General features: G+C 37.3%; 1 protein-coding gene across 3 annotated transcripts in view; it reads right to left on the minus strand.

Moving 5' to 3' along the window:
• The window catches only part of LOC110460363 (leucine--tRNA ligase, cytoplasmic-like), a 63,393-nt gene extending 44,706 nt beyond the window's left edge, over positions 1-18,687 (minus strand). Inside the window, exons 1-7 of one of the 3 annotated variants that reach the window (XM_021513232.1) lie at positions 18,597-18,687; positions 13,256-13,445; positions 11,622-11,709; positions 7,989-8,069; positions 7,670-7,804; positions 7,143-7,304; positions 4,211-4,323 (exon numbers count right to left, since the gene is read on the minus strand). In XM_021513232.1, coding sequence (XP_021368907.1) covers positions 4,211-4,323; positions 7,143-7,304; positions 7,670-7,804; positions 7,989-8,069; positions 11,622-11,709; positions 13,256-13,445; positions 18,597-18,618 — 791 coding nt within the window. In that variant the 5' untranslated portion in view covers positions 18,619-18,687. The other 2 variants (XM_021513233.1, XM_021513234.1) reach the window with 2 other exon arrangements.
• Positions 18,688-25,059: the final 6,372 nt, after the last annotated feature.

Below are 25,059 nucleotides of genomic sequence, written 5' to 3' on the forward strand. Positions count from 1 at the left end.
ATCAAGACAAACTAGAACACTGACAGGTCAGTAAGGGCCCCGTCTTGTGGCAATATATCCCCCATAATCATCAAGAAGCAATCTGCCCATATAGCTGAACTTGATGTTTGACATTTGGACTTCAAAAAAAATTGCAAGGAAGCAAAATATACATTTTACATGTACTATGATGTATCTACAAGTGCAATACTCATTTGTTAGCTTTGATTTGTTGTATTTCACCTTAAATACTTCCCCCATCAAGAGCCAGGGTCAAAGTAAGAGATCCACTTTGTCTTTGACCTTTGGACCTNCCCCATTATCATCAAGACAAACTAGGACACTAACAGGTCAGTAAGGGCCCCGTCTTGTGGCAATATATCTCCCATTATCATCAAGACAAACTAGAACACTGACAGGTCAGTAAGGGCCCAGTCTTGTGGCAATATATCCCCCATTATCATCAAGACAAACTAGAACACTGACAGGTCAGTAAGGGCCCCGTCTTGTGGCAATATATCCCCCATAATCATCAAGAAGCAATCTGCCCATATAGCTGAACTTGATGTTTGACATTTGGACTTCAAAAAAAATTGCAAGGAAGCAAAATATACATTTTACATGTACTATGATGTATCTACAAGTGCAATACTCATTTGTTAGCTTTGATTTGTTGTATTTCACCTTAAATACTTCCCCCATCAAGAGCCAGGGTCAAAGTAAGAGATCCACTTTGTCTTTGACCTTTGGACCTAAATGACCTTGACCTTTAAACCAGTGACCCTGATCTTTGGTCAGTTGACTCATTCTTCAATTCTGACCAATTTTGCTTCATAATATCATAACAAAATGTTCAGCAGTGAAAAATACAAAACTAGACCTTGACCTTGAACCTTTGGAACCTGTAACCTTGACCTTTGGTTAGTTGACTCTGTGTTAAGTTCTGAACAACTTTGCTTCATAATAACATACAAAAAATGTTCATCAGTAAAAAAGATACAATATCTGACCTTGAAATTGACCTTGACCTTAAGTCAGTTGACTCCTTGTTTAATTCTGACCAACTTTGCTTCAAAGTGTTATAACAAAATGTTCACCAGTGAAAAGATACTGAATTTGACCTTCACCTTTGACCCAGTGACCTTGACCTTAAGTCAGTTGACTCTTTGTTAAATTCCAAACAATTTTGCTTCATAATGTCATAACAAAATGTTCATCAGGGAAAAGATACAAAATTTGACCTTGGCCTTTGTCCTTGGCCTTTGGTCAACTGACTCCTTGTTTAATTCCGACCAACTTTGCTTCAAAGTGTTATAACAAAATGTTCCCCAGTGAAAAGATACTGAATTTGACCTTAACCTTTGACCCAGTGACATTGACCTAAGTCAGTTGACTCTTTGTTAAATTCCAACCAACTTTGCTTCATAATGTCACAACAAAATGTTCATCAGGGAAAAGATACAAAATTTGACCTTGACTTTTGACCCAGTTACCTTGACCTTTGGGCAGTTGATACCTGATTGATTGTGACGGATGGACGAATGAATAAGTATAGGGCACCCGCATCTTTGATGCGGGGCCCTAATAACATGGAAATTATGCGGTGGACAAACTTCGGTATTAAATATAAACAAAGGGCCATAACCCTGTATAAAGTGACGCACGACCTAATTCCAGTGCACTGCACACCTTCTGTGAGTGAGATGCAGGTATACTTCAAGTTTGACTTATTTGACCTTTGACCTTGAGGTGAAGGTCACAGTGACCTAATTCCAGTGCACTGCACCCCTCCTGTGGGTGATGCATGCATACCTAAAGTGTCATCAAGATATCTTTAATGGTTTAAAAGTTATGGCCCGGACAAGTCAGATTAGAAGAACCAGAAGAAGAAGAAGAAGAAGAAGAAGAAGAAGAACCAGTACTAATACAATATGTCTCCCTTCATTCGAAGGGGAGACATAATTAGGAAGCTAGTAAGGCCAAAAAAAATTGATTACTTGGTTCTCAGGCCCGCGCGCATTTCATTTTAGGGCACTGCATTGCCAATTTTATTGTGAAAGTAATAAAAAACTACACAACGAAAAAAAAATCGCCATCGTCTCATTTTTGCCATGTTAAATGAAAAAATTAATTACCTTCCTGCCGCATCACTTTTGAAACAAGAGGCCCAAGGGCCTTAGCGGTCACCTGAGTTATATCATAGGTACTGGTAGCTTTATTTTATTGTTTAGATGTATGTGGAAATCAGCATGTAAACTAAGTGAAATACAATACTTGTCATGACATCAAAGGATAAGAATTTAAAAATATTGGTAAATGTTCCCTTTGGGGCCCTGCCCTAGCCCCTGGGGATGGGGCAGGAATCCATCAATTTGAAACCATCTTCTTCCAAGGATAATTCTCACCAAGTAAAAGTAATTTCCTACAGAAAGTTGTCAAAATATACCCAAAAGTGTTATTTCCCTCTATAAACTATAGTAAACTTTACCCCCTCCCCAAGGGAGAACGGATAGCTCGGGGGTCCTGAAATTTACAATTTAAGTAAAGCCCCTGATGATCTTTCTTTCCACGTAGAGAAAATCACTGTAGTACCTCTGAGTCTGGAGAAGAAGATTTTTGAAATATTGATTAATTTTCCCTTTGGGGCCCCGCCCTGGCCCCAGGGGTCGGGGTAGGAATCTCAATTTTACAATTTGAAACCATCTACCTCCAAGGATAATTCTCACCAAGTAAAAATAATTTCCTACAGAAAGTTGTCAAAATATACCCAAAAGTGTTATTTCCCTATATAAACTATAGTAAACTTTACCCCCTCCCCAAGGGAGAACGGATAGCTCGGGGGTCCTGAAATTTACAATTTAAGTAAAGCCCCTGATGATCTTTCTTTTCATGTAGAGAAAATGACTGTAGTACCTCTGAGTCTGAAGAAGAAGATTTTTGAAATATTGGTTAATTTTCCCTTTGGGGCCCCGCCATCCATCCACTGGTTCTTGAGAAGAAGTTGAAAATGTAAAAAGTTTACGCACGACGCACGACGCACGACGGACGACGAACGACGACGGACGGAAAGCGATTAGAAAAGGACACTTGAGCAAAGCTCAGGTGACCTAAAATATTGGCCCCAGAACCAAGTCTGGCCTAATAATAGTAGTTTTAGCTGTAGTTTGTAGATCTGTGTAGTTTTACAGTTTATAGGTGGAGATAAGTCTGGAGTGGAGAGATTCACAATTAATTTGAACTGGTGGCAGTGGAAATTAAGAAGAGAAAGCATAAGTAATGCAAAGGAGTACGTTACACTGATGATCATCAGTGGAGTTAGCCGATCTCCTAGAAACAAGGGATTCTAATTCTAACAGGGATGTAATGATGTTTACATGCAGCATTGATACTAATATGTATTGGGTAATAAAACAATTGTTTCATTGCTATGTAGGGAACAGTCAAAACTACCATCCCCCAGGAGGGGGAAGCCCTGTGGAACTGTTTGCCAGAGCTCCCCTCTACCTCGGGGTGATAGTTTTGATTGTTCCTCAAATAGCCATGAAACAATTGTATATTTAAGGACGAATGGACAGAATGAGGGAGGGATGGACAAAACATGGACTACAGACAAAGGTCAATTCTAACAGCCCTTTATGTTATGATGGTCAGCTAACAGCCCTCTATCTTATGATGGTCAGCTAACAGCCCTCTCCCTCTATCTTATGATGGTCAGCTAACAGCCCTCTATCTTATGATGATCAGCTAATGGCGCTCTATCTTATGATGGTCAGCTAGCAGCCCTCTATCTTATGATGGTCAGCTAACAGCCCTCTATTTTATGATGGTCAATTAACAGCCCTCTATCATATGATGGTCAGCTAACAGCCCTCTATTTTATGATGGTCAGCTAACAGCCCTCTATCTTATGATGGTCAGCTAACAGCCTTCTATGTTATGATGGTCAGCTAATGGCGCTCTATCTTATGATGGTCAGCTAACAGTCCTCTATCTTATGATGGTCAACTAACAGTCCTCTATCTTATGATGGTCAGCTAACAGCCCTCTATTTTATGATGGTCAGCTAACAGTCCTCTATCTTATGATGGTCAGCTAACAGTCCTCTATCTTATGATGGTCAACTAAAAATTTTACCTTGTAATATGGGAGGAGATTAGTTTTGTTAATATTGCTCCAAATGTGTGAAAAGCTTTTATTAATTTATAAAAAAAAAATTGCGCACATATCCTACCTTTTGCCAAACTTAATCTTGTCTTTTCCTTTGAGCCTGTAGAACTGCCATCTTACAAATGAGTCATAGAATGGATTCTCATCTGTAGTGATAAAACTGCGCCTCCAGTCCACCTGTCCAATGAATACCCAAATGGTTCATTATGTTCAGTGTTCTACATAAGATCTTAGGAGGTGAATAATGTGGAACTCTCTCAGAGGTTGTCTTCTGTGGATTCTGCTTTTAAAGGCCCTATAAGTCACTGAAATAGCCCACATTGTACCACTTAGGACTCTGTTTTATCTGTACAACTTACCTTACCACTGTGTCTCTCCGGGCACCTGGTGTCACAACTAGAAAGTTAAGCCACATGTCAACGTAATTTATTTGAGGATTTTTTTTATAGCATTCATCCAAGGTACCTACTGGCAAAAGATCTTGACCCTAGTTGCGGGGTCGAATTTTGGGTCAAAAATAGCAATTTTTGGCATTTTTTGGTAATTTTTGATGTGGTAACCATGGTTTTCACACAAGTGTCATACATAGGAAAAAGAGGTTTATACACTTCTTAGTACTTTATATGTATTGTAAATGTAATGCAGTTTACAAATATATATACATGTATACATGTGTTGTGTAGGGTAAATCTGCTGTGTTTACATTTCCTCGACATGTGCCTTGTTTATCAGAGTCGGGCCATTTCTACTGTACACTGCTACCTTTGGTATCCTGTCATTACCTTTGGTATCCTGTCATTACCTTTGGTATTCTGTCATTACCTTTAATATCCTGTCATTACCTTTGGTATTCTGTCATTACCTTTGGTATCCTGTCATTACCTTTGGTATCCTGTCATTACTTTTGGTATCCTGTCATTACCTTTGGTATCCTGTCATTACATTTGGTATCCTGTCATTACCTTTGGTATCCTGTCATTACCTTTGGTATCCTGTCATTACCTTTGGTATCCTGTCATTACCTTTGGTATCCTGTCATTACCTTTGGTATCCTGTCATTACCTTTGGTATCCTGTCATTACCTTTGGTATCCTGTCATTACCTTTGGTATCCTGTCATTACCTTTGGTATCCTGTCATTACCTTTGGTATCCTGTCATTACCTTTGGTATCCTGTCATTACCTTTGGTATCCTGTCATTACCTTTGGTATCCTGTCATTACCTTTGGTATCCTGTCATTACCTTTGGTATCCTGTCATTACCTTTGGTATCCTGTCATTACCTTTGGTATCCTGTCATTACCTTTGGTATCCTGTCATTACCTTTGGTATCCTGTCATTACCTTTGGTATCCTGTCATTACCTTTGGTATCCTGTCATTACCTTTGGTATCCTGTCATTACCTTTGGTATCCTGTCATTACCTTTGGTATCCTGTCATTACCTTTGGTATCCTGTCATTACCTTTGGTATCCTGTCATTACCTTTGGTATCCTGTCATTACCTTTGGTATCCTGTCATTACCTTTGGTATCCTGTCATTACCTTTGGTATCCTGTCATTACCTTTGGTATCCTGTCATTACCTTTGGTATCCTGTCATTACCTTTGGTATCCTGTCATTACCTTTGGTATCCTGTCATTACCTTTGGTATCCTGTCATTACCTTTGGTATCCTGTCATTACCTTTGGTATCCTGTCATTACCTTTGGTATCCTGTCATTACCTTTGGTATCCTGTCATTACCTTTGGTATCCTGTCATTACCTTTGGTATCCTGTCATTACCTTTGGTATCCTGTCATTACCTTTGGTATCCTGTCATTACCTTTGGTATCCTGTCATTACCTTTGGTATCCTGTCATTACCTTTGGTATCCTGTCATTACCTTTGGTATCCTGTCATTACCTTTGGTATCCTGTCATTACCTTTGGTATCCTGTCATTACCTTTGGTATCCTGTCATTACCTTTGGTATCCTGTCATTACCTTTGGTATCCTGTCATTACCTTTGGTATCCTGTCATTACCTTTGGTATCCTGTCATTACCTTTGGTATCCTGTCATTACCTTTGGTATCCTGTCATTACCTTTGGTATCCTGTCATTACCTTTGGTATCCTGTCATTACCTTTGGTATCCTGTCATTACCTTTGGTATCCTGTCATTACCTTTGGTATCCTGTCATTACCTTTGGTATCCTGTCATTACCTTTGGTATCCTGTCATTACCTTTGGTATCCTGTCATTACCTTTGGTATCCTGTCATTACCTTTGGTATCCTGTCATTACCTTTGGTATCCTGTCATTACCTTTGGTATCCTGTCATTACCTTTGGTATCCTGTCATTACCTTTGGTATCCTGTCATTACCTTTGGTATCCTGTCATTACCTTTGGTATCCTGTCATTACCTTTGGTATCCTGTCATTACCTTTGGTATCCTGTCATTACCTTTGGTATCCTGTCATTACCTTTGGTATCCTGTCATTACCTTTGGTATCCTGTCATTACCTTTGGTATCCTGTCATTACCTTTGGTATCCTGTTATAACCTTTGGTATCCTGTCATTACCTTTGGTACTCTGTCATTACCTTTGGTATTCTGTCATTACCTTTGGTATCCTGTCATTACCTTTGGTATCCTGTCATTACCTTTGGTATCCTGTCATTACCTTTGGTACTCTGTCATTACCTTTGGTACTCTGTCATTACCTTTGGTATCCTGTCATTACCTTTGGTATTCTGTCATTACCTTTGGTATCCTGTCATGGTATCCTGTCATTACCTTTGGTATCCTGTCATTACCTTTGGTATCCTATCATTACCTTTGGTATTCTGTCATTACCTTTGATATTCTGTCATTACCTTTGGTATTCTGTCATTACCGTAAGCCTATGTATGATGTTAGATTTTTTGTTTGTTTGTGTAAAACCCATTTTTATGATACAACTACCTAATATACTTACTTATTATACAACTTCTACTACCAGTCTGTTCTGTGCTTACCTTGACACCCATATGTTGCAGATCTGTCTTTGTGAGGGGTGGGAAGTACTTGAGCCAGTGGAGTGAGTCTGCAAACTTCTTGATTTCATCATTAGGTATACCCAGAGCTGACATGATCTGCCACTGGTACTTCAGATTCCCACTTTTAGCAACAGCCTTACTCTGTACCATAGACAAATGGACAACAGCATTAATAATTCATTTCAGCGGTTCTGTTTTTTTCTTTTCTTATCACAGCAACATATCATATTTCTGAGAAGATTTTATAAGAAGATTAATTTACAGCAATAGAGATGGCATGCAAATTCATGCAATTTTTTTAATACATGCAGAGAAGACTTTCTTTTATTGCATAAATTATGACCAGTTCTTAAAATGTTCTGTAAAATCATAAGATATATTGTTCCAACAAAAACAATGTACTCATGTAACATAACATGAGATAGGTGTGTTCACCTGGTTATATCACAGATCACTTAACTTCATGTAAAACATCCAAACATTTAGACATGGTTTCTGCCCTTTACCTTCTTTCCTTTCGACTTGTCCTTGAAAATCGGTTCCTCCTCCTTAGGTGTTTCATCTTCTGGCTCATCTTCAGTGGGGAATTCTGGGGGGAAGCCATATGTCTCCATTTCTCTCTTCAGTTTGTCTGCACAAGCCTGAAACCAAGGTATTTCTACATAATCTAATTTTCTAATTACACACCACACTTCGCAAGTATGACTAACAAGTTGCATTCTTTTATCTTTATTGTGTTGTTTTATGACATGAATTGATAATTTATGAAAACACATTATTTGCAAAGGCAAAAATCTGAAAAACAAAATGAAAGAAGTAACATACCTTAATAGGCATACCAGTACAGTGAAGGCCAAAAGGAAACAGGCATTTCTTTCCTTGCAAACGTTGATAACCCACAGCAAACTGTAACGAGTGCATAGTATGTGATGATAGTATACAATTCCATTATAATTGGTTCACCTAACATCTCAAGAGGATGTTTCTGTTAGCAGGTTATAAATATCCCTCTGTATATTGTAAAACAACAGTATCACACAGGTTCTAAATATCCCCCTGTATATTGTAAAACAACAGTACCAAACAGGTTCTAAATATCCCCCTGTATATTGTAAAACAGTACCACACAGGTTCTAAATATCCCCCTGTATATTGTAAAACAGTACCACACAGGTTCTAAATATCCCCCTGTATATTGTAAAACAGTACCACACAGGTTCTAAATATCCCCCTGTATATTGTAAAACAGTACCACACAGGTTCTAAATATCCCCCTGTATATTGTAAAACAACAGTGCCACACAGGTTCTACATGTCACCCTGTATATTATAAAAGAACAGTACCACACAGGTTCTACATGTCACCCTGTATATTATAAAACAACAGTACCACACAGGTTCTATATGTCGCCCTGTATATTGTAAAACAACAGTACCTAACAGGTTCTGCATGTCACCCTGTATATTGTAAACAACAGTATCACACAGGTTCTACATATCCCCCTGTATATTGTAAAACAACAGTACCGCACAGGTTCTACATGTCACCCTGTATATTGTAAAACAACAGTACCTAACAGGTTCTACATGTCACCCTGTATATTGTAAACAACAGTACCACACAGGTTCTACATATCCCCCTGTATATTGTAAACAACAGTATCACACAGGTTCTACATATCACCCTGTATATTGTAAAACAACAGTACCACACAGGTTCTAAATATCCCCCTGTATATTGTAAAACAGTACCACACAGGTTCTAAATATCCCCCTGTATATATTGTAAAACAACAGTACCACACATGTTCTACATATCACCCTGTATATTGTAAAACAACAGTACCACACAGGTTCTACATCTCACCCTGTATATTGTAAAACAACAGTATCACACAGGTTCTACATCTCACCCTGTATATTGTAAAACAACAGTATCACACAGGTTCTACATATCACCCTGTATATTGTAAAACAACAGTATCACACAGGTTCTACATATCCCCCTGTATATTGTAAAACAACAGTACCACACAGGTTCTACATATCACCCTGTATATTGTAAAACAACAGTACCACACAGGTTCTACATATCCCCCTGTATATTGTAAAACAACAGTACCACACAGGTTCTACATATCACCCTGTATATTGTAAAACAACAGTACCACACAGGTTCTACATATCCCCCTGTATATTGTAAAACAACAGTACCACACAGGTTCTACATATCACCCTGTATATTGTAAAACAACAGTACCACACAGGTTCTACATATCCCCCTGTATATTGTAAAACAACAGTACCACACAGGTTCTACATATCACCCTGTATATTGTAAAACAACAGTACCACACAGGTTCTACATATCCCCCTGTATATTGTAAAACAACAGTACCACACAGGTTCTACATATCACCCTGTATATTGTAAAACAACAGTACCACACAGGTTCTACATATCCCCCTGTATATTGTAAAACAACAGTACCACACAGGTTCTACATATCACCCTGTATATTGTAAAACAACAGTACCACACAGGTTCTACATATCCCCCTGTATATTGTAAAACAACAGTACCACACAGGTTCTACATATCCCCCTGTATATTGTAAAACAACAGTACCACACAGGTTCTACATATCCCCCTGTATATTGTAAAACAACAGTACCACACAGGTTCTACATATCCCCCTGTATATTGTAAAACAACAGTACCACACAGGTTCTACATATCCCCCTGTATATTGTAAAACAACAGTACCACACAGGTTCTACATATCCCCCTGTATATTGTAAAACAACAGTACCACACAGGTTCTACATGTCACCCTGTATATTGTAAAACAACAGTATCACACAGGTTCTACATATCCCCCTGTATATTGTAAAACAACAGTACCACACAGGTTCTACATGTCACCCTGTATATTGTAAAACAACAGTATCACACAGGTTCTACATATCCCCCTGTATATTGTAAAACAACAGTACCACACAGGTTCTACATGTCACCCTGTATATTGTAAAACAACAGTATCACACAGGTTCTACATATCCCCCTGTATATTGTAAAACAACAGTACCACACAGGTTCTACATGTCACCCTGTATATTGTAAAACAACAGTATCACACAGGTTCTACATATCCCCCTGTATATTGTAAAACAACAGTACCACACAGGTTCTACATGTCACCCTGTATATTGTAAAACAACAGTATCACACAGGTTCTACATATCCCCCTGTATATTGTAAAACAACAGTACCACACAGGTTCTACATGTCACCCTGTATATTGTAAAACAACAGTATCACACAGGTTCTACATATCCCCCTGTATATTGTAAAACAACAGTACCACACAGGTTCTACATTTCCCCCTGTATATTGTAAAACAACAGTATCACACAGGTTCTACATATCCCCCTGTATATTGTAAAACAACAGTATCACACAGGTTCTACATGTCACCCTGTATATTGTAAAACAACAGTACCACACAGGTTCTACATATCCCCCTGTATATTGTAAACAACAGTATCACCCAGGTTCTACATGTCACCTGTATATTGTAAAACAACAGTACCACACAGGTTCTACATATCCCCCTGTATATTGTAAACAACAGTATCACACAGGTTCTACATATCCCCCTGTATATTGTAAACAACAGTATCACCCAGGTTCTACATGTCACCCTGTATATTATAAAACAACAGTACCACACAGGTTCTACATATCCCTGTGTATATAGCTATTCAACAGTGTTTCCCCTTTTCAGTCCAAAAATGTAATATGCATAACTGATGTGAACCTACATGTGAAATGAAAAAGATCCCTCTACTACTTTCTGATAAATAGCTCTAACAAAAATTGTTTCAGGACAGACCGACAACTGACAGACGAACCACAGACGAGGGTCGATTTCAACAGCCCACCATCTCATGATGATTGGCTAAATGTAAATATTTGAATAGCTATAAATTACACTCTGATTCCCGAGTTGTCCATCACTATAAATTACACTCTGATTCCCAAGTTGTCCCTCGCTATAAATTACACTGTGATTCCCGAGTTGTCCATCACTATAAATTACACTCCGATTCCCGAGTTGTCCATCGCTATAAATTACACTCTGATCCTCCAGTTGTCCATTGCTATAAATTGCACACTGATTCCCGAGTTGTCCATCGCTATAAATTACACACTGATCCCCCAGTTGTCCATTGCTATAAATTGCACACTGATTCCTGAGTTGTCCATCGCTATATATTACACTCCGATTCCCGAGTTGTCCATCACTCTAAATTACACTCTGATACCCGAGATGTCCATCACTATAATACACTCTAATTCCGGAGTTGTCCATTGCTATAAATTGCACTTCAATTCCTGAGTTGTCCAACAACCTGTTTTATTTGACAAAATGATCACATGGTGTTAGATACATACCTCACATTTGGACAGAGAAAACGTATGTCCCAGGTGAAGACGGCCATTCATGTATGGGAACGGAAAAGTGACGACATACTTTGGCTTCCTGAAAGTAAATCAAGTCAATATGGTAATTCATTGTCTCATAAAATATCATCTCAATTTGTTTCAACTATTTTAAGGAAACTGTCCTTATCAAATATATAAAAAGTCTTCAATACTTGACATACAGTAACAAAGGAATGCTTGAGGGGTGTCTATATACAAACTCTATGGTATTGAGAGGTGTCTATATACAAACTCTAGGGTATTGAGGGGTGTCTATATACAAACTCTATGGTATTGAGGGGTGCCTATATACAAACTCTATGGTATTTAGGGGTGTCTATATACAAACTCTAGGGTAATGAGGGGTGTCTATATACAAACTATATGGTATTGAGGGGTGTCTATATCCAAACTCTATGGTATTGAGGGGTGTCTATATACAAACTCTATGGTATTGAGGGGTGTCTATATACAAATTCTATGGTATTGAGCGGTGTCTATATACAAACTCTATGGTATTGAGGGGTGTCTATATACAAACTCTATGGTATTGAAGGAACTCTATGGTATTGAGGGGTGTCTATATACAAACTCTATGGTATTACCACACAGGTTCTACATATCCCCCTGTATATTGTAAAACAACAGTACCACACAGGTTCTACATGTCACCCTGTATAGACACCCCTCAATACCATGGAGTTTGTATATAGGGTGTCTATATACAAACTCTATGGTATTGAGGGGTGTCTACATGTATATACAAACTCTATGGTATTGAGAGGTGTCTATATACAAACTCTATGGTATTGAGGGGTGCCTATATACAAACTCCATGGTATTGAGGGGTGTCTATATACAAACTCTATGGTATTGAGGGGTGTCTATATACAAACTTAATGGTATTGAGGGGTGTCTATATACAAACTCTATGGTATTGAGGGTTGTATATATACAAACTCTATGGTATTGAGGTATGCCTATATTCAAACTCTATGGTATTGAGGGGTGTCTATATACATACTCTATGGTATTGAGGGATGTCTATATACAAACTCTATGGTATTGCGGGGTGTCTATATACATACTCTATGGTATTGAGGAATGTCTATATACAAACTCTATCCTATTAAGGGGTGTCTATATACAAACTCTATGGGATTGAGGGATGTCTATATACAAACTCTATGGTATTGAGGGGTGTCTATATACAAACTCTATGGTATTGCCTTGTCAATGCAAGTAGTGCATTTATTGTGACGTACTTTGAGATTTAGATCATTTTGAATAATCTGACATCCCAGATTGCGCCTATACAATGAAAATAAGAATTTCAAATTAAAACGAGTGTACAAAGTTTTGTGGAGGAACAGTATTCATATTAATGCCAGAATTTGGTATTTGTTTCTATGGTAACAAGAAAAACATTTTAAATAATTAAGAATTCACAAATAACATGGTCGGTTTGGTACAAAGTTTTGTACAGATACATGGTTGGTTTGGTACAAAGTTTTGTACAGATACATGGTTGGTTTGGAGCTGTTCCACAGATAGATGCACAAACATTACCCCCCCCCNGATCTTTTATTTCTAGTGACACTTACTTTTCCTCAGGACTGCCTGGAACAGGTGCATCCTCTTCAAAAATACACTCTTTACTCCACCTTTCCTGTACACACTTTTCAATTTGCAGGATTTCATCAAGTTTTGCAGTGCTCTTTCTTTCCACCTGGACCTCTGAAGGCTTACTGCTACCAGCCTTGCTCTCCATTGTAAAAATGTTTGTTACTTCAACTTTGAGACACAAAAGAAAGAAATTAACTTCATTAAGAGGAAACAAATGAAAATAGAAATGATGAGCAACCACTGAATCCGGTAGTAACACCAGCAGGGTGGAGACTTAACGTCCCAGTCCGTTCCATAGTGGCCACGGTAGGGATCCCAGGGTGGATACCTTAATCGTATTCAATAGTGCTCATCAGGGAAAGCAGAGCAAATGAAAAAAAAAATGATGAGCAACAGCATCGTGTTGGTTTATGTATTCATTTTACATTGTACCTGTTAATTTTGTTTATTTTTATCAAATCTTTTTTCATTACACACTTCGATATAAAATTGTGTTATATCTTGATATTATATTGATCAACTCATTAATATTTATTTCAAATTGTGTCAACTTATGTTCAAGATAATTATTATTTATTTCAATAATTCTTTTATGACATATTTTATGTATCATGTATACGTACTGCAAATGTAATTTCACATGTTTTGATAATATAAGACTTTTTCATGCCCAGTGGTGTAGGATATGGAATTTCCACCCGAATTCGGTAAAACCTGAGGCTCTGCCAAGGGTTTTGCCAAATTTAAAATCCTGAGGGTAGAATTTCCCTATCTTACAACCTTGGGCATGAAAGAGTATTTGTCACTCATTCCAACCACCAGAATAGGCCAAGAAACCATGAAAATGTGTTTGGACTGGCCACCATTTTGAAAATATCAATTTTCCCCCTGTGCATTTTAGACGAAAACAAATTGACCAGCCAGATTGAGCATCTCCCATATTTGCAAACAGCGTTTGCTCCGAAAAATTAATCACATCTTTCTAACATATACAGTAAATATATATCGTTAAAGGTTTTAATTTCATCATGCCGCCTTTTCCGCATTGCGGAATTGGAGAGTTCCAAATTTGTGACATCACGTCATTGTTGAGCCATTGTGACGTCACATCACATGAAATGGGGTGTAAGATAAAAATGTCCTACACCCCTTTCTTACCCTGGACAGCTCTACCTTACACACAGGGAATGAGACAATCTTATTTATTTTCATCGTTGTATGTGTAATCTATATAGGGTAAACTGATCGTGAGTCGGACAGGATTGGGAGTTGGACACATTTTAAAAAGGATTCAAGATCTGTTTCGATTAACCTCCGGGCTTAATCCTTTCGGTTGATTTAATCCTTGAATTCTGTACTCTATGCGAGTTAACTCCCTTCCAACATCTGATATAGTAGATCTTTTCCCAGAAGCTACGGACCAGGAGAATACAAACAAGGTAAAATGCTGAAATTTGACTCGATTATTTTAAGATAAACAACTTTTCGATTTTAGTTTGTGAAGATAACGACATTTCGTGCTTTACTGAACTTTTGGGTTGTGGTTTATTAAAACAACAAAAATAATCTGTTTGGAACGTAATAATTTGCTATAAATTTCTGGAATGAAAGATTTATTTACAATGTCATTTGGATGTTGAGTCGGACACCTCAGTGAACTGTTACAATAATTTATGCATATAATGAGTCAAAATCACAAGAAATATGCTTCAAATTTAATCTCGATTGCGTTGGTAGTTCTTAAAATTAAATGAAATTGCTAGATCTTGAATTTTATTCAACTTATCTATTAAAATAACCTTTATTATAATTACTAGGATATATTAATATTTCAAGAACTCAATATGATATGCATAGAACATTTTGGATAAACCATTAAATCTGTTATATTTCAGATTCCAAATGAAGAAGATAATTATTGAAAGTGTGTATATGTAGTCGGTATGCACCATTGGGGAGGGAGGAAATTAAAGATCAGAGAAGCCTACTACATTAATCATTAGTAATCCTACAGATGCAAATGCTGTTGATGTGTACATACAGAAGCAGGAATGCGATTCAAAACGGCTTATCTTCATGCCAATTTCCTTTCCTTGCTATTTAAGGAAAATGTCAATCTGATTAAAATCATATGTTACATGGCTTCGTTAACTTCGTACTACGCCTGAACATCGGAGTGTGCCGCGGTCAGGGTCACGTTCAGGTGACCTTTATATTTATAAATACTCATTAAATTTTGATCAATCAGAGACCTTCTTTCAAAAGGGCGCTCGGAGTTGTAACAAATATGGCGGACATTGATGAGAATAATGTGAAAGTTCTGAAGTTATTTGAGATTGATCGTCTGGAACCCAAACAGAAAAAGATATTAGAAGCTTTATTAGAAAAGAAAAAGACTGTATGGCGGTGTTGCCTACGTAATTACCCAATGGGTACGTTTTCCTTGGCGTCGTAGAAACGTCAGTTCCCGCCGCCATATTTGTTTTGGAAAACTAAACTGTTCGATACTCCTCGCTATTTATCTATCAACCAAGATATTCCGATTCGCTGGCAAACTTTTGCCAGCGCCCCTCTGATTGGTTCATCTAAAGGTCACTTGAACGTGACCCTGACCGCGACACATTCTGATGTTCAGGCGGAGCCATGTAACAGATGATTTTAATAAGATTGAGGAAAATGTCATTCACAGGCATTTTTACTTCAAACCAAAAGCTTCAAAATATTTACCACTACCGCTTAGTTCTTTGTTTTTGAAACTACAATTACATCAATTATTGACAAACTAATTATGCTTTAACACGTACAATTAAACACTTTCAAATACCTTGGGGACAAAATACATACGTTCTCTTATAACCATATAGGAAGTGTCGTACTTATCACCATTGGCAAGAAAGGCAAGTCACAGACTTCCTTTCTACGAGTTGAATATAGTGAAGTACATCCCGTGAAAATCCCATGAAACTTATTTCAGTTAATTTTCGCTGAGTAATGGAAAGCAACCGTCTTTATTTCACGTGGTATTTTTCCACCAAAAATGCAATCCAAGAGAAACAAGCCAGAAAGTCAATATATTGTTATCACTTCAGATGACCTACATATACCATCACAAAAAATGAGTACAGGAAAAGAAACTAGCCGACCAAATAAAAAAAGAACAAGGATAAGACCAGGTGTACAACAACACCAGCCATGTAACTCTAAGTCAAATTCTCGTATTGTCACGTTGTATGGACTATATTGGTGACTTAATATCAAATATGAAAGCCCCATAATTGTCGTGACCTAATGAATTTTCAAGTCATGTCATAGGGTTGTTTTCAAAAGAATTGAACATTGGCATTGGTTGTTAGTTACATGTTTACGCTAATGAACATAATTTCAGGGACATATAACTTATCAATCTTATAAACGTCACTGACAATTTATTTGTTGTTAAACTGCAATTTCAGGTTTAAAATAAAATAGAACTTACCGTTTAAATTCATTTATAAGCTGCTTCTACTCTTCATTTTTCATGTTCACTATACTTTGCTAGCGTGTGTGTCTGTGTTTAGGGTCGTTATCTTTCTCACACTCGCACTCGTAGTCAGGTTAAGGTTAAGGCCTTCAGTAGTATGTACGTACATATAGTCTTGAATCTATCGGAGTTCGGTTTGTTAAAAAATACACTAGAAACGGAATGTCCGACTCACGATCAACTTGTGTCCGACTTAAAATCGGTCCTTTTTTCTTTACATTCTTTATGTTACCAATGTTCAGAGACGGCCTGTTGTAAAATGTGTCCGACTCACGATCAGTTTACCAAATTTATGTGCTATAAACATGATTATCAAAATAATCAAATAATAGTGTCATCTGTAACATACATAGTGATGCAAGGGAGTTAACACATGTAACATTCTCTCGTAATTTCAAATTGAATAATAGACTAAATAGGTAGAGAAATTAAGGTAAATACATTAATATCACTATTACTATATAAGTTTTTTGTGGTCTTTTGGTGCCTAATTGTAAGCATTTTTATTGAAACATTTACCAATATCATAAAAGATGTAAACATTTATTGTTCATCATTGTGGGACTAAGACTGTCCCCTTGCTTTACACCCTTGTTATTTCTTAATTCAGAATGTATCATGAAATATAATTCCCCAGAAGACTGTGCTTGACTATAATAATAATAATAATATTTATTCAGGTAAAATAGGCATGTTATTACAAGATATCACAATTTAGAATAAAATATATAATCAAAATCACATTGCAGCTTGTAAAAAATAAAAAAGAGTATTTTGTATTAAGACTGAGAATAATAATAGATCTGACCTAATAAAAGGTTTTTTAATTCAATCATTGACATATACTCACAGAGTATAAAAATCGAAAAAAGTCTGATACACTGTAAAAAAAAGGCACCAGATTAATCCTTATGCCATCTATGGTGTATTCACCTTGCGAAAATTCTGCATCCGTCCAAAGCCTAGGATATGTATGTATATGTGTGCTTTGACCCACAGTTGTAACTAGTACAGTATTATTCCATATGTGGACATTTGTATTAAGTTTATAACGAACCTCTGTGATCCGCCTCTTGCTTCTGTGTTAACACTGCCACAACGTCAGATGTGTCAATACCACGATATCACAGGAATATGAACCTATTTTACTTACCTTTCCATAACAGTGTCTTCAACAAATAGTTATAATGATAATACAGTCGATTTATATATACCACAAGTGACGCAATTTCATGAAAGTGGCCCACATGTACACCACAATCTAGTCGAGGCTTAACGTCGTGAAATTATCGCCACATAAAGGACACGTAAAAGGCATAAAATATATTGTGTAGAATTTTGCTCGAAACACATATTCTAATATTGGATATCTTTAGGTTAATATTATTTAATAGATTTAACATACAAAAATAGTGTATGTCGCAAAATTTGTGCATATGATCTCAATCACAAGAATGTTTGCTATTTATTGCGGTATACGCCTACTACTGTTTCAAGCGTTTCGCCACAGAGCGATGATCAATCATGCCATGGCTAATTTTGATGAGCGTAGTGGTATCATTCCCTCAATTACCGATTGGGGACATTGGTGTCAAACGTTAGAAGAAATTTTCATTGAAATTGCTATACCAACTGGGACGTCCGTCAAAGAAATCAAATGTCTAATCAAGCCCAAACACATAAAGATTGAAGTGAGATCCAGAATATTTTTTGAGGTAGGCCTACTTATAACAGTTATTTATCAAATATGACTATAACTGTTACGGATATTGGACAAATGTTAACAAATAACACCTTACCGGTTATATTTATCTCGTGCATGTCGATAAATTGTTGACCATATATAGGCCTATGTATTATCGTATCTCGCGGTCAGCTTGCTTCAGTTATCCTCATTATAACTGCCGACTGCTGACCTCGGATATACATGTATACCGGGTTGGGGAAAACCGCCAACTTGCGTATAATACGCAAACTCGTCTATTATAATCCAGTTGGAGTATGGATTTGTTACTAAAAATAACCCGAATCGCTTTAACTTTTGCAATGTATTATCAAAAATCGCAAGGTAAATAATATTTTGCTAAAAGATGTTAACTGAAAACGTTGGCTTAACTTAGAAACTTGATGTAACTCTACCGGAAGTATTGCATCTAGTTTTTGTATTTTCCCACATGCAAATAAAGTTTATTTTTGCATTTGTATGATGTTTCGTGACTAAATATATGTGACTTGGACAAACAATTTGAAAAAGTTAAGCTTAAAGTGATTTTGGCTATTTTTAGTAACAAATCCATACCCCAATTGGCGTATAATAGGCGAGTTTGCATATTATACGTAAGTTGGTGGTTTTTCCCGACCTGTATATTGTAATCAATACTGTAGTCCTTGAAGAGCGTTCGCCCCTATGAGGAAGGCTTTGGTTTCTGTCCCCTGGCCGAGACATACCAAAGTCTGTAAAAATGGTAGTTTCTACTCCTGCTTAACGCTCAGCAATTTAGCAGTGGGATGACTGGTTTGCCCGTTGTCAGTATAATGTGACCGGGTGGGGTGTCCTGCTGGGTGTCTTGGGCAGTATGTTTCAGTGAGGTAGCACTATAAAGTTGGCATCAGTTCCGTGCTATCACAAGGAGACAAACATGAACATAGCGCAGCCTCCCAAAACACACATGCATACACTACGCGCATGCATCTTGCACACAGGGAAGGCCATCCTTAAATGACCATAGCTGTTGATAGGATGTTAAACAATACTAAACCAAACCAAACCCCGAAGACCTACTCTACTAGCAACTGCCGACCTCAGATACATACTGTAATTATAACTGTCAACTGCCGACCTCAGATATATATTGTAATTATAACTGTCAACTACCGACCTCGGATATATACTGTAATTATAACTGTCAACTGCCGACCTCAGATATATATTGTAATTATAACTGTCAACTACCGATCTCAGATATATATTGTAATTATAACTGTCAACTGCCGACCTCAGATATATATTGTAATTATAACTGTCAACTGCCGACCTCGGATATATACTGTAATTATAACTGTCAACTGCCGACCTCGGATATATATTGTAATTATAACTGTCAACTGCCGACCTCGGATACACACTGTAATTATAACTGTCAACTACCGACCTCAGATACACACTGTAATTATAACTGTCAACTGATGAACTCGGATACACACTGTAATTATAACTGTCAACTGATGAACTCGGATAGACTTTATAGGTCAAGAAATGTCACATTATCGGCATGGTCTTCAGTTTAAGGGAGATAACTCACAAAATTCACTTCATTATCGTAGATGAATACACTACAGCTAAAGTTCAATCATTTACACTCTGGTACTATTTGTTCTGTATACTCCAGTTGAGCCTATAACTTTATGTTCCACATTAGTATAATATGTAAACAGATGATCTACAATAGAGCGTAGCGTTGACAATGGTTGATGCTGATGCCAAATCCGGCCAAGGAGTAATAAAGTAATGGGGTTCCAAATGGAATTAATGCAAAATGGGGAATTTGTACGCAAAACAATTATTCACATGGAATGTGGTACAATTGTATACACTCTCGTGTGTCAATAAATTGAAGACGTCGTTTAAGGAGGGAGGAATATAGCGGAACTTGACTGGATCATTCGCCCGCGACTAGGTAGCTCAATTGGTTAGAGCGTCAGTCTAAAGTTTCGAGGTCCTGTGTTAGAATCAAAGCCTGGCTGTTGAATTTTCTCTTTTTCGATTGTATTATGCACATGATTACTGTTACAATTAACATTGTTATTCCATGATCAATCATTGTTGCATAACTGCTGTGTGTAAGTCGTTCTGGCTAATTTGAACGAAGTTCCTGGTTCTCGGAAATTCTTTAAAAATAATTGAGATCTGTTTATAGTTGAAAGGATATACATCCTTAATGTTTTCAACCACCCACGAGATGAAAACGGGTATTTTCATCCACCCACGAAAACAGTCCTACCACAATGACCTGTCGTGTTGATCTTGGAATACCATATTGTTTACAGTTGAGTCAATAATCGGGTAGGGAGTTAATAGCTTTATATATATATAGGTGACAAATATTATTTCTCTGCAAGTCCGATTTCTCTGAGGTGACAGTTGGACCGCTGCCGACCTTTTTTTTTTTTTTTTATAACACTCATTAACAGACCTACTGAACCACCCTAAGAAAGAAAAAAACCTATACAACCTTAAGTTTAGAATGAACCGTACGTCCCGAGAAGGCGACAAAAAATGACCACGCTGACAACATCTACCACCCGAGTACACGTGACAGCCTTCTGCTGCTCGTACCACACGAGACAAATTATTCCCGCTTCTGCTGCGAACCGCAGGAATATTTGATTCTTAATTCTTATTCTATATTGACATTATCGGCTTATTATGTTCAAGTACTAGTGTATACTATTATGTGCACTTTCAACAAAAATGATAATATATCTATGAGTATGTTGTTTATGTTTGAAACTATTATCAGTTATCAAAATTCATTAAACTGCAATAAAATCTTGGTATTTATTTTACAGCAACATGACGATTACATGTTGATTAACTTACAGTATTAATTCTAACGATTATAACTCTTACAGTAAATGGAATTCATCTCGGGTCATTCAAGTGTACATATTACACTATACAACTTGGTAGAGTCCATCCTCGATACTCTGGGGATTATGCTCACTTTCACTCTCTGCACCCTTGGAGTATAATGTCATATCGAAATTGAAGGCTAAGTGTAGACCACCTAAATCCTCAAAAATTCTATTCCTTGAGTACAGGTAAAGGGATTTGAACAACAAACATTTTATTGGTTTCACCATATACTGTTTGATATCCATATATTGTAACATTATGATCCAACACTTTGTCCGATTTATATCACATGACTCCATCTTGTTGTTATCACATGATGTAGATAATTGTAATGATGTGATCATGTCACACCCTGAAACGTACTTTTTACCTTAAAGCTGACAGTGCAAGTGAAAAAGCTTTCAATTGAGATAAAAAAAAAAAAATGGTTATGAGATCTTCCCCCATCTCTTCCGACTATTGTTTTTAAGGAAGTGCCAACATTTTTGTTTGTCCTTTGCTTAGTAACAAGTTTTGGTTTGCTGGATATAAAAAGCGCCTCAGACCAGTGACCCAGTGTTGGAGGGCCTCAAACCTGTGACCCAGTGGTGGAGGGCCTCAAACCTGTGACCCAGCGGTGGAGGGCCTCAAACCTGTGACCAGTGGTGGAGGGCCTCAAACCTGTGACCCAGTGGTGGACTGCCTTAGACCAGTGACCCAGTGGTGGAGGGCCTCAAACCTGTGACCGGTGGTGGAGGGCTAGTGATCATAGTTGGTCAGACGCCTTAACCACTTAAAGTCACTGGGTTCCCAAAATGATCCATATTCTCGTACAACTTCCTTATGTTTTCATTGGCTGTTGCAATCAAAATACACCCCAGATATTGTGCTGTGATTAGCCACATGATGCTGCCATGTCCATCTTACACAGAATCAGAATACGGGTATACGATTGTTAGTTTCATTTGTACTGTACATGAATGAAGAGTAGAGCTATGAACTTGAAAGCATCCTTGGTCCGTTGCCGTTGGGTTGAGGGTATCAGCTGTATAAAGAAGTACATGTAGATCAACTCAGAAAATAACAGAAACATGAACAGTACTGTCCTTATTGGTCTTACCATACACTTATATTTATTACTACATGACTATTGTGTGATAATTTTCCTTTTTTTCTTTTTTTTTTTCAGGGGGAATTATTCTCCGTTATTCATGCTGATGATTCTATTTGGACCTTTGGTAAGCCAGTGATGTTGTTAACCCTTTTTGGTATGAATATAAGCAAAAACACTGCAAGGGATTCAAGTTTTTAGTTCACCTGGCCTATGGCGTGGTGCATCAGTCGTCTGTCTGGCGTCAACATTTTCCTTTACCGACTTCATGATAACCAAGAAGCCTTGGGGGTGATATTTGTCAATTAACATGCCGGGATTATGGGCTGTCAAGTTTGTTAAAAACAATATGGCTTTCAACATATTCAAGGTCACATTGTGTCAAAGTTATTCAAAATCTTTAAACAACTTCTGAATAACCAAAAGGCCTAGGGTGTTAATATTTGGCCATTGATATGCTTGGATAAATAGCTATCTAGTTTGTTCAAATTGTAACGTGGTCGGGTCTATCTCTATCAAGGCCTATGATTTGTAGTAAGATAGCCAACCCTTGGTCAATAGGGTCTCTTCTTAGCCCCTGGTCAATGGGGTCTCTTCAGCCTCTGGTAAGCAAGGCTACTCTAAACTGGATACTACTTTGAACCCACTCAGTGACAGTGAACAAACGCCAAATGAACAGTTCTATAATGTTTATTTATATACATAGGAGTACTGGAGCCATACGAGCATGACAGTTGCAAGGTTAATACAAGTCCATATCAACGTATCTCACTCTTGTTCTGTACATATATACACTAAAACTTCCAATATAGCTCAGTTTCACTATTATTCTGACTTATAAAGTAAATCTGACATATAGATATCAACAATAAACCTTATTTGTTTCAATTCTAGCAGTAGGAATTATATCTGACTGAAGTTCGTTACGGTTTCTAATGTAAACATTGACCTACATTTTATACGACTTTGACGTCACTTTACCATAAGCGATTACAGGGAAATCCCTTCTAAAAATAGTTTGATAGATAGATTAAATGACAATAGGCTATATCCCTAGGAAAAATAGGAAGTGAATCACGCTCGAACCTGGTAAGCGGTTCCGAGATCTTAAAACCGTGTGTACTCACCGGCTGCTGAGTCGTGACTGCCGATGTTTAGCAATAGTCCCGAAAATAACGGGACACCGTCCCGAGAAATTCACGTGCCGGGACTCTAATATGATTGGTTGACATGCACACAATGTGAAAATGTAAACTTCCGGCCTCGGACATGCGCACTGCATTACCGGAGAACAACATGTTGTCGAAATTAAACATATGAACAAGATCGACTGAAAATGACAAACTACACGACTAAATGACGACTGACCAGGTAATCCTTATAGATGCGACTAAACTATGATATATGTAAATGTTTAATTACCGCGATTCTCATTGACAACTATTATGAAGTACTTTATTATTGGAAACTAAAATGCTAGACGCACGTCTAAAATCGCCATGTGTCGGTAGTACTAAAGTCCGATTTAACAGAATGAGCCAACGATGCTGGGGAACACAATAACAATTAAAGATGGTCCTGAATATAAACAACGTTAACATAGTGGCGTTACAAAATGAATGATCTTGACACATATTCAAGGTCACAGAAATCAAATTTGTATCTTTAAATGACTTCTGAATAACACAAAGGCCTAGGGTGATGATATTATTATTATTTTATTAAGCAATAGGCAAAAATGCCTTTGTGCATTACAAAATAACAATCCACATAGGTGGTACAGGTGGAGTGGAACATGAACATGGACAAAGAAATATATTTTGTAATTGGTATAATACACATACATGCAGCGACAGGTACGAGGACTTATTTTCAAACTACCCACATTTAGGCAACCAGATATCCATTACCACGTGTTTCATAGCCGTAGAGAAAGTACATATTGTTTGTATAATGTTAAAAGTTTGTACCTAAAAACAATTGTGTTGCATGTATATGTGATCAATGGGAGATAACTCTTGATGCCATTAACAATATTTAACGAATTGAGTATGTACGTAACAAAAATACAGAATTTAGGATAAAGTTGCCAGAAACACGTACAGAATAAATACCCAGTCGCCCAGAGTTAATTATTAAAAAGAATATTATTTCTGATCTCGTTTGCCTTGAAAACATAAATTGCTAGATTTCTTACAATTGCAACATGATATTTGGCCAGTAATATGCTGAGATAAAGGGCTATCAAGTTTGTTCAAATAGATTACCTTTACCCATATTCAAAGTAACAGATCAAATGTGTTAAAAAAAAAATTTAACAACTTTTCCTCAAAAACCAAGAGGCCTAGTTCTATAATATTTGGCCAGCTCATGTAGTGTCCTTGAATGAAGTGGTATAAATCATGTTCAAATGAATTACCTTGACCCATACTAAAGGTCATGTTAAACATGGCCTAGCTATAGGATGGTGAAATTTGGCAATTAGCATGCTAGAATGAGGGACTAAATGAAGTCTGGAAATAAATGACATTGACGA

This window comes from Mizuhopecten yessoensis, unplaced genomic scaffold (assembly GCF_002113885.1).
Source record: "Mizuhopecten yessoensis strain PY_sf001 unplaced genomic scaffold, ASM211388v2 scaffold10365, whole genome shotgun sequence".
Classification (NCBI taxonomy): domain Eukaryota; kingdom Metazoa; phylum Mollusca; class Bivalvia; order Pectinida; family Pectinidae; genus Mizuhopecten; species Mizuhopecten yessoensis.